At 40.5% G+C, this 14,112-nt stretch overlaps 1 protein-coding gene across 1 annotated transcript; it reads right to left on the reverse strand.

Moving 5' to 3' along the window:
- Nucleotides 1–8,351: 8,351 nt before the first annotated feature.
- slitrk5b (SLIT and NTRK-like family, member 5b) lies at nucleotides 8,352–13,315 on the reverse strand. The gene is made up of 2 exons (XM_076747446.1): nucleotides 13,079–13,315; nucleotides 8,352–12,635 (listed from the first exon to the last, which is right to left on the reverse strand). The coding sequence occupies exon 2, from the start codon at nucleotides 12,577–12,579 to the stop codon at nucleotides 9,976–9,978; it is 2,604 nt and encodes an 867-aa protein (XP_076603561.1). The 5' UTR covers nucleotides 12,580–12,635; nucleotides 13,079–13,315; the 3' UTR covers nucleotides 8,352–9,975.
- Between the last annotated feature and the right edge of the window lie 797 nt (nucleotides 13,316–14,112).

The following is a 14,112-nucleotide window of genomic DNA, read 5'->3' on the forward strand; positions in this document are numbered from 1 at the left end:
GTGTCAGGCCTGCAGTCACCTGAGTTGGTGTAGCTGATGCTGCAGCAGCAGATCCAGCTGCGCTCAAGACTCATCAGGGATTGGCAGTGTTCTCTTTGCATTTGTTCTGAACCATTTAATGCCAGCCTCAGCAACATGACATCCACTTTGTTTGGTAAAGACACAGTGGTGTTTTGTGCTTGTTCTTTTGTTTGTTTTGTTTGTTTGACCTTGCATTTATGCCTTTACATCACACCATTTAATTAGCTTTTTTGAGATACTGAAATATAAGTGGTGCTTAAATAGATCGACAATGACACAACTTCTTTTTGATCATGGGCAAAAATAGAGCTGAACTGGGGGATGCATAATAGAACAAGGCCATGGTCTGCAGCCAATGGTAGCAGCTCTGAGAGGCGGCACAGTGCTGTTTGAGCTAAGTAACACCAGCATGGCAACACAATGACAGTGCTTGCATGCTGATGTGTAACAGTTAATGAATCACCAAAGTGATTACAATTCATCCTGAGGGGAACATGAATGTCTGTACCAAATTTAATTGCAATCCATCCAGTAGTTGGTGACACATTTCACTCAGAATCACAAATGTCAACCTCCTGCTGGTGCCAGAGGAAAGGTCAGGAGATCACCAAAAGCACTGGGAATCATCATGTGGGAAACACGAAGGGAGACTGCTTTCAGAGCCTCTGATTTTTATCCTCATTCTACTATATTTTTACTCAGATCTTAATATTTTCTTGTGTGGTTTTATGCATTGTCTTTACTTTTATTGTCATCCTTATTTCCATCTTATCTTACATTCATTTTTTATCTGTTTTTATTCTGTTTCTTCTATGTGAAGCGCATACTTGGTGCATGTGGTTTCTTTCTTGTAAAGTACTTTGAGCTACAATTTGTGCCAATTAATGCAATTTTTGAGATATTTCTGCCTGGACCAAGGAGGTGGACTGACAGAGTCATTGCTAACCATAGAGCCATTAGCAATGCTAAAAATTGGATTTATCAGCTGTCTTACATTTAACAGAAGTCTTTAAATGTACTATAATTTAGATACAGTATATTGCTTTAGCCTTATGTAACTGGGAATGTGTCAGTGTGGATAAAGACTCATTATGTGCAAAACCAGCAGATACTCAAGTGTATTCCCTGTGGGAAACATTTGAAACTGAGATAATGTTTAGGTTTGGCACATTCTGTGAGAGGGTTAGGAATTTAATTTGTTGTTTTTTTATTTGTTTTTTTTTTTTTTTAATGTTATTAAGGTATCTCTCAGATTATTCCAAATGCGTCCGTATTTGTTTGCAGGAAAATGAAACAATCCTTGTCAAAAGTTGTGAAGTCTTTTAGTGGTTGGCTGGACAAATTTGACACGTCTTTTGGGAAATCTGGGAAATCTTGGCAGTCAACCAACAATAGCCTGTCAATTATCCAGTCAGCAGTGAACAACTGAAGTAGTGTCTTACATAAATTGCTATGAGCTTCATCAGCATTACCAGAGCTGACACATACTGGCGGAGACTCTTCGCAGTCTTTTGGCTTGTTAGGAGTTGTGTAGCTGCATGATACTTAACACAAGGAGGGACTTGAAAGAACTGTTTTGATGCACTTGCCACCAGCCTGCAGTACACAGCCTTCAGCAAATAATGCTTCCCTGTGTAGTTAATGAGGAGAGATATGAATGGTCAAATGCAGTTAATGCTGAGGCACTGAGTTACCACTCTTTGAAGTGCTTCTTTTTGAATATTAATGATATTCATGACCTATTTGCTACTTCACTTTATGTAAATTCCTTATGGCCTTGTTGCCCTGATGCATTCATAGAGGATATGAAGATGCTGTTGGCATAACAACAATATAATTAATAAGAGGAGTGTATGTGCAAACTTCTTAACAGGGACCAAGGATTTGGCATCAACAGTGTGATCACAGTTCATTTGTGTGGCTGAACAATTGTGAAAATGAACATCAAAGTCAGGATCTCATTATAATATAACAAATAAAACTCAAAACTCACTGGGTGAAGACATTTGTTTGACAGCTTGTATATGACAGTGCTCCCTGGAGTTCAAGAGATGGTTACCCAACACCCCCACCTTGCCATCTGTCTGGATTCATTGTAGCTTGTTGTAAATCCCACAAGGATACTCACAGCGAAGAGAGACAGAAACACGGAAAAGTGCTTTTAGGAAGCACAGCACACCCTCGGCCTGTCACGAGAGTTGAATATGACATGAGATTCTCGCTATGCCTTGAACTATACACTGCTTAAAAAGTTAGCTTCAAGTTGAAATATAATAGTGTCTGAGTTGCCACCAACTACACAGAGAGGAAAGTTTTTCTTTTAGTGTTTGTAGACAGTGTTGTGTACATAAACATCTCCTTCTGAGCGTTCTGAGATGCACTGAAACATGTGGTTACACATAAATAGGAAACTGCATTCACACTTAAATTTACAGTGCTGCTATTACAGATGAGTTACTCTATATTTTGTACCAAGAAACTACCGCGTGTTGTAAGTTATGGCGGAAGAGGAGATACGAAAAGCACAGGAGCAGGAGAATAACTAAAGGGTATTTACACGTTTCTGTGATTTCCAAAAGAGAACGGTGATGTAAGCGGACAGCAGCCTGTGTCGGACAGAGTCAGGGTTTATGTTGCAGTTTTATGAACCTGATCCTGTGCTCTCTGCCAAAAGCATGTGTGGTGATGAGGGTCACAGTAGGTTCCCCTGTCAGCCTAAGTGTCTATTCTGCTGCAGTGTCCTTGAGCAAGATACCGAATCCTTATCAGCCCAGTTGGTGTCGCATCATTTATCTGACACTGTGCCAGGGTGAAAATGTCACCTTTCCAAAAAAGATTTCACTTTTCATTCATATCGCCTGCCTGGTTTGTGGTTTAGTTACACACATGCACGCACGCACGCACACATACACACACATATATATAGATTTTTTTTTTTTTCAACTTAAGTGTGGCAGAATAAAGATGACATTAAAGTCAATTCAGTCTCTCACAGCAAAGGTGCACCACACTCACAAACCATTTAACTTTCAAACACACAACTGCGTGTACTACACCTCCGAGCACAATAGTGAAATAAAGAGGCCTTGGTGCTGGCTGGTATTTGCTGCAGTCCCTTTCAACTCCGTTTAGAGGGTTATGATTGAGAGTTTTGGTGAGAATTTCCATATAAATGCACAGCGCGGCAGATCAAGTCTTTTCCAATCTGTCTACAGGAGGTTCAGTAATGGAAACGTATAACAAAAAATGACATAGAAATCCAGTCGTGACAATCATGAACTCATAAAAAATTGCTCTTAAATCAGAAAATGAATCATTTTAATGTCTGCTTACACTTTTTACACTACACCTTTGTTTATGATTATCTGTCATCACTTTCACTGACCATTAATCTGATATAAACTGCCCTCTTTAAGGTTCAAACCACAACATTTACAATTATGCATAGAATGATAGCCCATTATAGGGAGTGCAGGGCTAAAATAATTTTACATGAACTCATCTGGGGTAATTACTACAATCTGTACTGCCAGTTTTTTGTAAGTCAGGCCCTCTGTTACTGGAATAATTATCACTGCTCTCCCACCATAGAAAGGGTTTTATCAGATTGAAGTGCTACGTGTCAGAACAAACTGAACATTTGAACAAAGGTGAGTGGTTAGCCGCCTCTCTCCAGCTGTCGGCTCGGTTTTAGGAGATGGTCAGGAAAGAGAAGAAGGAAATGTGCAACAGTGCGGCAGTAGCTGCATTTAAATTCAGGCTGCCACAGTACATGAGCAGTATGTAATAGTCCACTCACACATCATAGCACATGATTCAAAAAGCTTCACAGCCAAGTCGGATTTGTCTCGGTGTGCGAAACTATGACACTTCTAAGAAAAGATTGCATGAAATAATACAAAATCTTATCTTATTTTAGCTCTAAAAATATGTGCTTCTCATTGAAATGATTAAGATAATCTTAGATATTAAATGGAAATGTATGATCTTGCCTTTCAGTTTTGTTCAAATGGTCAGTTGACATTGCTTCATGCCCCTTTCAACTGTCTCTGATCTTGAGTATACCATTATTGTTCAGACAGGGCTGCTTTTTTCATCGTGAGATTTGTGTCTCTCCCATCTCTCCGCTGAATGAGGGAACACAAACAGGGCCCTTTCAGGTCACATCTTTTTCAAATCAGAAGGAGACAGTGCTGTCGTGGATCAGGCTGGTGTGCTGCATTTATAAATAAATCCACCACGAGACAAAAAAAAAAAAGAAAGAAAAACGATTTAGTGTTTCGATGTAAATACATGTTTTACAACATGTTCACAAATGTGGGATGCTGTCCACTGGGGCATGTTTGTTGTCACTATAAATTACAGGCCAAATCATGCCAGTCATAGTGACACTTCAGGCCAGGATGCAGACAACGACATGCCCTTGATGTGCTGAAGAGCCATGAGGAAAAGGGGCTAATAAAAAGAGGGTGGATATCGGGCATGGACAGAGGTTAATGTGGGATGAACGACTCAGCCGGGCAGCATAAGAGCTGCACAATATGCTGGTGACTGAGGGAGGGGCAACATGATATGCAGACTGGCTAATTTTGAATTGGAGAATATGATTAGTTTGGATGAATACTGGCAGGATGTCTCAGAGAACGACTTTATGCATACAGCAAGCAGTCTGACATTGTAATACAGAGCACTAAAGAGCTATCAAAGCCTCTTATAAACATCAGTTCACCATATTCACAACATTTTATTTTGCCTTTTGCCAAAGCTTTTCTTTTCTCTTGATGTGAAATATCATTCTCATGTTTAGTGCAGAGTACAATAAATGGGAGGATGAAGAAGGATTTTGCCACTTTTCTCAGGTTGGCAGTCATAAGCCCGGATAAGCCCTCATAAATATTAGTGTGTCTCATACATACTGTTTCCAGTTGTTGCAGATATACTGGCAAAGTTTAGCACATCCCAAATCCAAATCCCCCTCTCTGGGCTGGTGAATGCCACACCCTTGCAGCATGTAATTTCTCTTCTTCAATCTAAAACAATGGACACGTGCAGCATGTACGAGCACACTGGACACAGATAAATGACAGTTTATGTTCGAGATGTAATGCATCAATTATTACTGAAGCCCTTTACTGCGCTGCTGAGTTGTGTGAAGGTTTATTGAAACAAAAATGTTGAAAGAGGAAAAGAGAGGATAAAGGTCTTGCTACATTGCTTGGCTGAAGTCCTCGAGGCAAGCATGAATACACTCAGAGTCAATAATTTATGCACCCAGACACACACATTCAAACACACACACACACACACACACACACACACAAAGTGAGAGAGAGAGAAAGAGAGAGAGAGAGAGAGAAACAGAGCATTGCTGCACAGGGAAACAGAAGACTGAAAAAGCTTCAGGGACAGAATCATAGTCTGAGACTAACAACTGGAAGCCATACATATGTCGCCAGATGTGAGATTCTATTCTGCTCTCCACTTGAGTCAGTGGTATTTCTACTGTGTTTGCTTGTCTGATGTAAGCAGATAGTAAAGGTTTTCCCTTTGGTGGGTGCTTACAGTCATATGCTGTCTTCACACTGCCTGACACATCTCTTCAAGCTTACATAATGTAGATCTGCCCTAATTTCCCTCTCCCGAGCAAAATTGGGGTCTTCAAGCCGCTAAGCAACATAACACCATCCATCTGACAAACAGATGAGTCAAAGATGATCCACAGTGGTTAGTTCTTATTAAAATTGACACTTTTCAGACACAGATCCTGCATTCGTCAGTCACGCCTAAATACAGTGTGGGGAGATGTGTTCCATGCAATTCATACAGCATGTGTACCATTCAGAGACATACAGTAACCGCATAAGTGTCAGAATTGGAGTTACAGATTAGTTCACTCCCTGTGTCAGCGTAGTACCTCTCTAGAACTGTTTTTCTGTGTCAGGTAATTGGATGTTTCCATGGATACTGGACTTCCAGAAAGCCACGTCTGCTAAGAATATAGTTTCTCTGCGAGCGTCTGCGAGCATCTGCATGCAGTTGTGCTCACATTGCACAGTTACAGTAAGGTCAGGTATCCTTATTCCAGCTTCATGCACATCACATTTGACACAACAGATGCATCCTTTGTGGTCAGGAGAGGCCCAAGACCAAACATTTAGCATTCAAACGTGTACACGAAACTCACATTTGGTGTAAGTACATTTTGTCATTCTGCCCAAGGCCTGTTCTGCTGTTTGCGCAGCGTTTTGAACGCTTTGGTCATCCGATAATCATTTCATTTATACATGAGAGTTTTGATCATTTAAGTTCTTTGTCAAGCTGTCTATGGGTGATACTGTGTAAAACCAAAGCATCACAAAGTACTAACCAGGTCATCTCGACGTTATGCAACACAGCCCTTTCTGTTATTTTCCATTTGCCAAATTGAAACCACAACAATGGCTTGATCTGAACATTTGAATTAGATATTCTAATTTTGATAATGTTCTGAAAAATGCCAATGGGGTTTTGCGCAACATTTTAAAATCTGTCCTCTCTGTGAACTATGACATTTACTGCACACGCCATGCTTTAGAGGGTGAAGGGAACACAGAAACGAGGGTATATCAAATGAATGCATATCTTTTATTCATCAGCTAACAACTAAAGAAACAGCACATTAGATATATTTACCCCACATATTCCTAGTTGCACTGTGTTTTCGCAATAAGAGACCACGTTTTTGCTTTTCAGAGCCGATGTGATGTTGCATGGAATTGCTGATGAAGTGTTCTATTTACAAATCAGAGGTTCACATATATAGAAAATCACTGTTTCATATGAAAAGCAAACAAAAGCAAACATAAGAAATGGAATAAGAATAAGACACTGACTGGACCTTTTCGTCTCTGCAAATTAAATATTTGCACATGTACACAGGTTTAGTTTCAGTTTCAGTTTAACATGTTTTTTTGGATTATCAGTATTTGCAGTCTCACATGTGACAAAAATCTGCATTTGGTCATTGATTACAAAAGGCTGAAAGAGAAAAAAACATATTACAAATTTCTTGTTATGTACAGTAAAATGCTGTTTTCCACTGTACAGATGCATTTGCAAGATTCTTACAAATCGAAAGAAATGTCATGATGAATAAAATGTTAAAAGTGCAGGAATTTCCTGAAAATAGACCGGCAAACTAAACTGTCTGCCCTTTTGTGACGCGGTATTTTCTCATTTGTTGCATTAGTTTTACTGTACAAAATTGACCACACATTTAACAAATAATTATCCATTTGAGAACTGAGCCACTGTTCACAATAAAAAAAAAAACATCTCGTGTGTATCTGCCTGTGCATGTCTGCAGGTTTACATTGTTTTTACCACTAACTTCACAGCAATACATTGATTTAAAAAAAATCCCACATGTAACAAAGTACAAACCTGTGCAGGTTTACATCATGCTTTGCTGTGTAGATTTCATTTGTTCTGATGACTTTCCAAAGAGCATATACAAGTCAACTGACAAAATAATCACAACATGACTCTGAACATGTGAAAGGCAACAAACCAAGACTGTATACTTGATAAACAGCATGACTAATGCTGCAGTGTAATACGTGGTGACGTGCAGACAGGGTCCAGATACACTATGTTCTCTAATTAGCTGAGTTAAGATGACAGGTTCAGTGCATAATACTGCATATGATGTGAATTTACTGTGTGTATTAAACTCATGGAAAGTCAGATTTCTGGGCTTACACTATTGACCCAGAAATTGGTTAGACTGCATTAAGACTGGATGATGTGCTTAGTTTGCTTTAGAGCGTAGGACATTTTTATGCATAAAGACGACCATTCAGCTACCGGCTTTATTTGTTGTGCTTTTCAATCTAATTGCTAAAGCTCTTGCAGACCGATACACATTTGTTACACTGCCCATCAATCCCTCCTTAAAAAGAGCAACAGAGCCTGCTAATTGCAGTCAAATTGCCAGATTTCATACCCACACAGATAAAAACCAAAACAAAAGCAAACCAAACAATGGGACAGTGTTTCTCATTGCGATGCCATACACACAAATCCACGCAGTATTCCCTTAAAAACACATGTAATTAAAAACACATGAAGTTTTAGAAAAAAAGGATTTATCCAAAATGTAGTCCAAAAGTGCCTCTGAATATTCATGTGTGTTAAATTTGAAATAAGCTTTTATGGGATGTGATAATATTATTAAGTATCACGTTTATGAATGTTGGTCGGTGACTGAGGGGATGAGCTGCATTTTATACAGATTGTCTAAGTATACTCTATATCTATGCATAGTGCAAGATTTTTTTTTTTTTAACATGAGATACCTTAATGTATGCTGTTATCAAACCTACTTCTATGGCTATATGCACATGTGTTACCATGTTGTGCATTTCAGAAAGTGACATCATTGTTGACCTGTAGAAGTCAATAGTGCATTTTTTTTTTTTGTAAAAGAAAAAAGGAAAGAAACATTTGTTTGTATAAAAATAGTCATAAAATATGTTTTATATGGGCCTGAGGCCAACAGATTTGAGAGATTTTTATCTGAATTTCAAGCTGAAGTATATGGAGAAACATTAGACCATTACTGTATTGCAAATCTACTCATCTGTATTGCAACTGAAGACATTTTTATAGGTATGAATGAAAGGTTGTAAGGGTAGAATAAAACACAGGATTGTGCTTTTTCTGTGACCCTCTGAGCATCAAACTTTGCATATATTCAGAGCTGATTTTTTTGTGAAGTGCTTTGGTTCTGGTTCAAATAAATAAAGACACTCATTACACATCATCAATTTTCAACAAGTGTGCTTTCAAGCTGTCTGTTCTTGTAAAATAGCAGAAAGTGCATTTTTCATATATATATATTTTTGTGACATATGAGATAGACCTGCTTGTAAAGCTCATTTTCTTTCAGTTGCAATACATCTGAATGTGGCTGTGATTATCATCTTTTAGTTACAACATTTCTGAGTGCAGTTACAATACATTAATATTTAACCCAATACAAGTGCAACATGTGTCCATAATCCACAAGTGCTGTTGGTTTGGAGATGAGGAGGCTCTGAGGGAACACCACCGATTTTCAGACTACCCTACAGTATATGCACTAGGTCAGTTCAGTATATTTATAGGATGCATTAATTATTCTCTTCCAAATCTGCAAACAAGAGAGCAGAGATTTACTGGCCTCGTAATCTGTGCTTTGAGATATTACATTGGAATTTGTTTTAGGATCTCATGCATTTAATATTATCATCCCACAGCTGTGCACACTGGAGGAGAAGCAACCTCGCTAAACGTGTCCAACTCAACTTTTTTTTTCACCGGAGCACAATTTCCCAACAGATGTGTAATATGTGTGACTTTTTTCAACACCTACACGCAGGTCAAATTCATAGTTACAGATAAGTTAACTTGCAGAATAAACCTGATTTGGTCTCATGCATGAGTTTCGTTGTGAATAAATTTGAAAAGACAGGACTGGGAGCCATACACATATATAGCTGTAACAAAAACCTGGTTTATTTTGGGATAAGAACATATCATCTGCACGGTTCATTAGCACTCATGAAATGCAGCTAATCTGTGTGTAAAAGCTCAGTCTCACATCATTGTCAATGAAACACCTCCAGGATGTATTTTATGACGGGATGAGTCATAAGAGCCCTGAATCTCTGATTGCTTGTTCATATTTACAAATTTAAAAGAAACTGTTAAACACCACATGGATGAAGGGTTAAGTGATACTTTAAAATGAGTAGTGTTCCCCTTAATTATCCAGTCCCGTAAAGCATGATTCCCATAAATGCATACTGTAGCTCACAATGCATTGTACTAATAAAGGTGGAAACATTGTTAAGCCTGTTTTTTAAACACAAGTCTCATTCCTGATTAAACTGGATACACTGCATGAATGCACCCATCCAGGGGCAAGTCTCTTTAAAACTGAGTAAATGTTGTTCGTTTTTCAAGAACCTCAAGGTAATCCGGATCAATATGAAGCTTTGCTTTCAGTTCCCAGTACTCGCTCCTGTTGGGCTCCACATAAACAGTACTTGGTGCGGTACAATAGAGGATTGTCTGTTGTATTCTCTCTGGGTGCACGTATTGATGCCTTGCATCATAGTCTGAGGTATACTGACTCGACGAATGCGCTGTATGCTTGCATGGTAACGTATTGCTGTAGCGTGCCTGCTTGTCAGGCTCCAGCACATCTCTGTAGTAGCACAGATCATCCTGGTGAGGGGTGGAGGGTTTGTTAAGAGGCTCTGGAGTAGTGGCGCTGTATTCCGAGCTTATTACATTACTGGCTGCCTCTTCATCCGAGTTACCCAGAAAAGCGCCACTCAACTCATCAAAGTCTCTAAATCCGTCCACCGATTTGCCGTCCGTTGGGGTGTGGGCAGTCGTTCTGCATGTGGATTCTGTGGGAGGAGGGATGTATTCATATACATGTCCAGCAGATGTTCTGACTTTGGGAATGGATCCCTTTTTGTAAAGGCCATATTCCATGTTGAGAGAGCTAATGCAAGCGTTCATGGAGATATTCTGCTTGTTCTGACTCTTTTGACGTCTCTTTTTCATCGCCACAAACAATCCTGCAGCCACAAACACAGACACAATGAACATGAGGAGAAGGGCAAGAATCATGACAGATAAAGGAACGGTGCCGTATTGTGTGTCAGAGTCCACGGATGTTTCTATGGTGATAGTGCTGCCAGGAAAAGATTCTTCAGAGGGTGGGATCATGGAGGCAAGTATATCAGAGTTATTAGGGCAGAAATTAGCTGTCTTAATGTATCTCATATCCTCCCCAGCTAGCCTCTTAGGCGAACCACAGATGACATTGTTTACAACTGTGCCTGTGCTAAGCTGCTCCAACCACATCTTGAGCTCCAGTATGCTACAAGAGCAATCCCAAGGATTCTCGAACAAATCCACTTGCACCAGAGCCGTGAGCTGATCGAGCACACCGCTGACGGGCAGATATCGCAGATGGTTGTTGCGAAGATTCAGTCTGGCTAACGTCAGGCCATTAAAGGTTCCAACTGGTAAAGTTTTCAAGAGGTTGTTGTTGAGGAAAAGAAGCTGAAGCTTGGGTACATGCTGAAAGGTGTCAGAGGCAACCTCTTTAATGACATTGTACTCTAAATATAAGAACTGCAGGGTCTCCAATCCATAGAACATATCAGCTGTAAGATGGTCAATCAAATTCCCGTTAAGGTACAGTCTTCTTAGATGCGTCAAATCGCCAAAAGCTCTGTCGTGTATACGAGCTATTCGATTGTTGCCGAGATGAAGCAAATCTAATCCAGTTGCCTCAATGAAATCTGATCGACGCACCACAGGGATGTAATTCCCTGTCAGATACATCTTTTTGGGATTGTAAGGTTTGGGATCTAAGTCTGAGATATGCTCAATCTTTCGCTCCTGGCAGTTCACGTTCAGTCCAAGGTCTGAAATTTGAAGATTGCAGGTGCAGGCAGTTGGGCAGTCTAAAGGCACGGGGGATTTGGTTTGATATGAAATGATCTGGCCATAATTTTGTGGTTTGTTAGATGGTATGCGAGAAGTGGGTCTTGATTTTAATTTGCCTGACTGGCGAGGTCCCTTCGTGGGTCTTGATGAGGACCGTGCAATCCCAGATGAGGTGAAGGAGGCTGTGACTAGAGCTGGCGTGGTCCTATAGTATGCATCGGTGCTCAAATGTGGCAGGGGTGGCATCTCATATTCAGCGATGGCTCTCCTCGGGCACAACTCTTGTTTTGAAACCTCATCAAGATCTCTCCCATGAAGCCGAAAAGGGAACTCGCAAACAACATCGCCAACTAAAGCTGTGTACGATATGCTCTCCAGCCAGGTTTTAAGAGCGATCAGCTCGCAGGAACAGTTCCACGGGTTCTCCTCCAGCTGTAGCTCCACAACGCTGTTCATGTGCTCCAGCAGACCTGAGTAGGGGAGCACTTTCAGCTGATTCCCCCTTAAGTCCAAATGAGTCAATGGTACATACTGGAAAATGTTCACAGGCAAAGTAGATATTAAGTTGTCATTTAGAATCAGGACCTCCAGATGTCGAAGTCTGCCGAAGGCATTTGGCGCCACATGAGTGATATAATTATAATCAATTTGAAGATACTCCAGACTTTCAAGGCCAAAGAAAAACTCTTCCTTCAAGGCATCAATTTTGTTGTTGTTGAGATGTAACCGCTTTAATCCCTGAAGTCCATTGAAAGCTCCTGCTTCCACCTCAGATATGTCATTGTTTCCCAGATGTAATATTGTAAGTCCTTTGTACTCAATAAAATCATTGGCAGATAGCTTTCTCAAAAGATTCCCTGTAAGCAGCAGATGATACTGGGAGAAGTACACTGGCTTTATGTCTGAGAGACTTACTATTCCTCTGTTTTCACAGCTCACTGTAAGTATCCCCTCTCTCTCCTCGCAGGCACACAGTCTTTGACATATTTCTCCATAACTGCCAAACATCTCAGCAGTGCACACTGACGTTGCACTTAGCAAAACATACGAAATCCAAAGATGCATTTTCCAGCAAATGACGGCCCGAGCTCACAGTCCTGCTAAGATATCCTCAATGTCATCTAGAAATAAAAGACATACAAGGTGATGTGAAACAGACTTGCAGACTGCAATGGAAGCAACTTCCACACAACAAGCTGTAGCCTGCATGAGTCAAAGCTTCATTTGCTGTTACCCAGAGGTAACTTCTGGCTGTGTGGCTGCTGATTTAAAATGGCTCAAACAAAGCAGGGTAGAAAGCAACTCCTTCAAGCAATGTAAATAACAAAAAGCAAGGTCAAAGCAAGACATTAAGCACAAAACAATGGTCTAAATCCGGCGTGAGGAGAATAAGACATGTCGCATTCGCTTGTAAAGACATGAAAAATGCAATTAAGTACTGCTTTGGGATTTAAAGATATGTAAATTACGGAGGGTTAACTGAAATTTTACATCACAGTGCACGCCTTGTCAGACAGAAGACAGCCAGCATAATCTCTGTTTGACTCCTGGTAGAAATACATACCTCACGCACATTGATGAAGATGTAGGCTCGTTAGGTATTTCAGCGCGTCTTTTATTTTTAATCCGTCAAAAAAACGAAATAGGGAACAGGATCTAGTTATTCAACGCGGGCGCGTTCGTCGTCTCTAATGCACCGGAGAGGATGAAAGAAACGCTGATCAACCATAACTGCCAAATGCTTCTCTTTTACCACGCTGTGCCCGAGGAGACACAGCTATGCCTGCTAACAAAGTTGCTTATTCTCTCTCTCTCTCTCTCTCTCTCTCTCTCTCTCTCTCTCTCTCTCTCTCTCTCTCTCCGTGGACGTTCACGCACACGCACGGACGCACGCACACTCGGTGGTCGGGAGCATGTCAAGTCATTTCATGCACAAAGAATCAGCTCACTGGAGCATCGTACCGAGATACATCCCCCCAAAAGATGTTGACCTACCTACAGAAAAGATGTCCCAAAAATATATATCAATAATTCACCGGGCTGGGCGCGCTCCTGCGCTCGAGCGGCTTGTTAAACCGCTTATCATGTTATTCATCCCGAGAAAAAAAAAGAAAAAAAGAAAAACAAACCCTCACCGGAATGCCAAGTTACATCAGCTTTCTCTGTCCATCCTGTAATGTTAGGTACCGGTAGCTGCGGGGCGAGACGTAAAACACTGGTGACAGTCTTCATTTTAAGCTGACGGCAATTGATTGCATCTCTCCAGCATCACACTGACAGTGCAGTTTATTTACATCCCAGATGCTATTTCTGGACATGTCAAGTCACAGTGCATAAGGTGCCCTGCAAATGCTCGGCAGATCAGCCCCTTAACTTTCTGTCCATATCAAAGCTGCCTGTCAGAGGTCAGAGGTTGTTTGAGTTTTAGTAGTTTATGGTTCAGTTGGAATATTTTGCCGAAATCCGTGTAACAGCAGACCCTTGAACGAACTGTCACACTGATCCCATTTCAACTCCTCAAAAGCAGCACTAAAGTGCTTATATGGCCTGTGCAGAACAGCCTTAATAATCATGTCATCCTCTGCATAATGCATGAAC

Source organism: Chaetodon auriga, chromosome 13 (genome assembly GCF_051107435.1).
Source record: "Chaetodon auriga isolate fChaAug3 chromosome 13, fChaAug3.hap1, whole genome shotgun sequence".
NCBI classification, from domain to species: domain Eukaryota; kingdom Metazoa; phylum Chordata; class Actinopteri; order Chaetodontiformes; family Chaetodontidae; genus Chaetodon; species Chaetodon auriga.

Coding starts and splice junctions, on each gene's coding strand:
- slitrk5b (XM_076747446.1), bottom strand. CDS start 12,579: ATGCATCTTTGGATTTCGTATGTTTTGCTAAGTGCAACGTCAGTGTGC.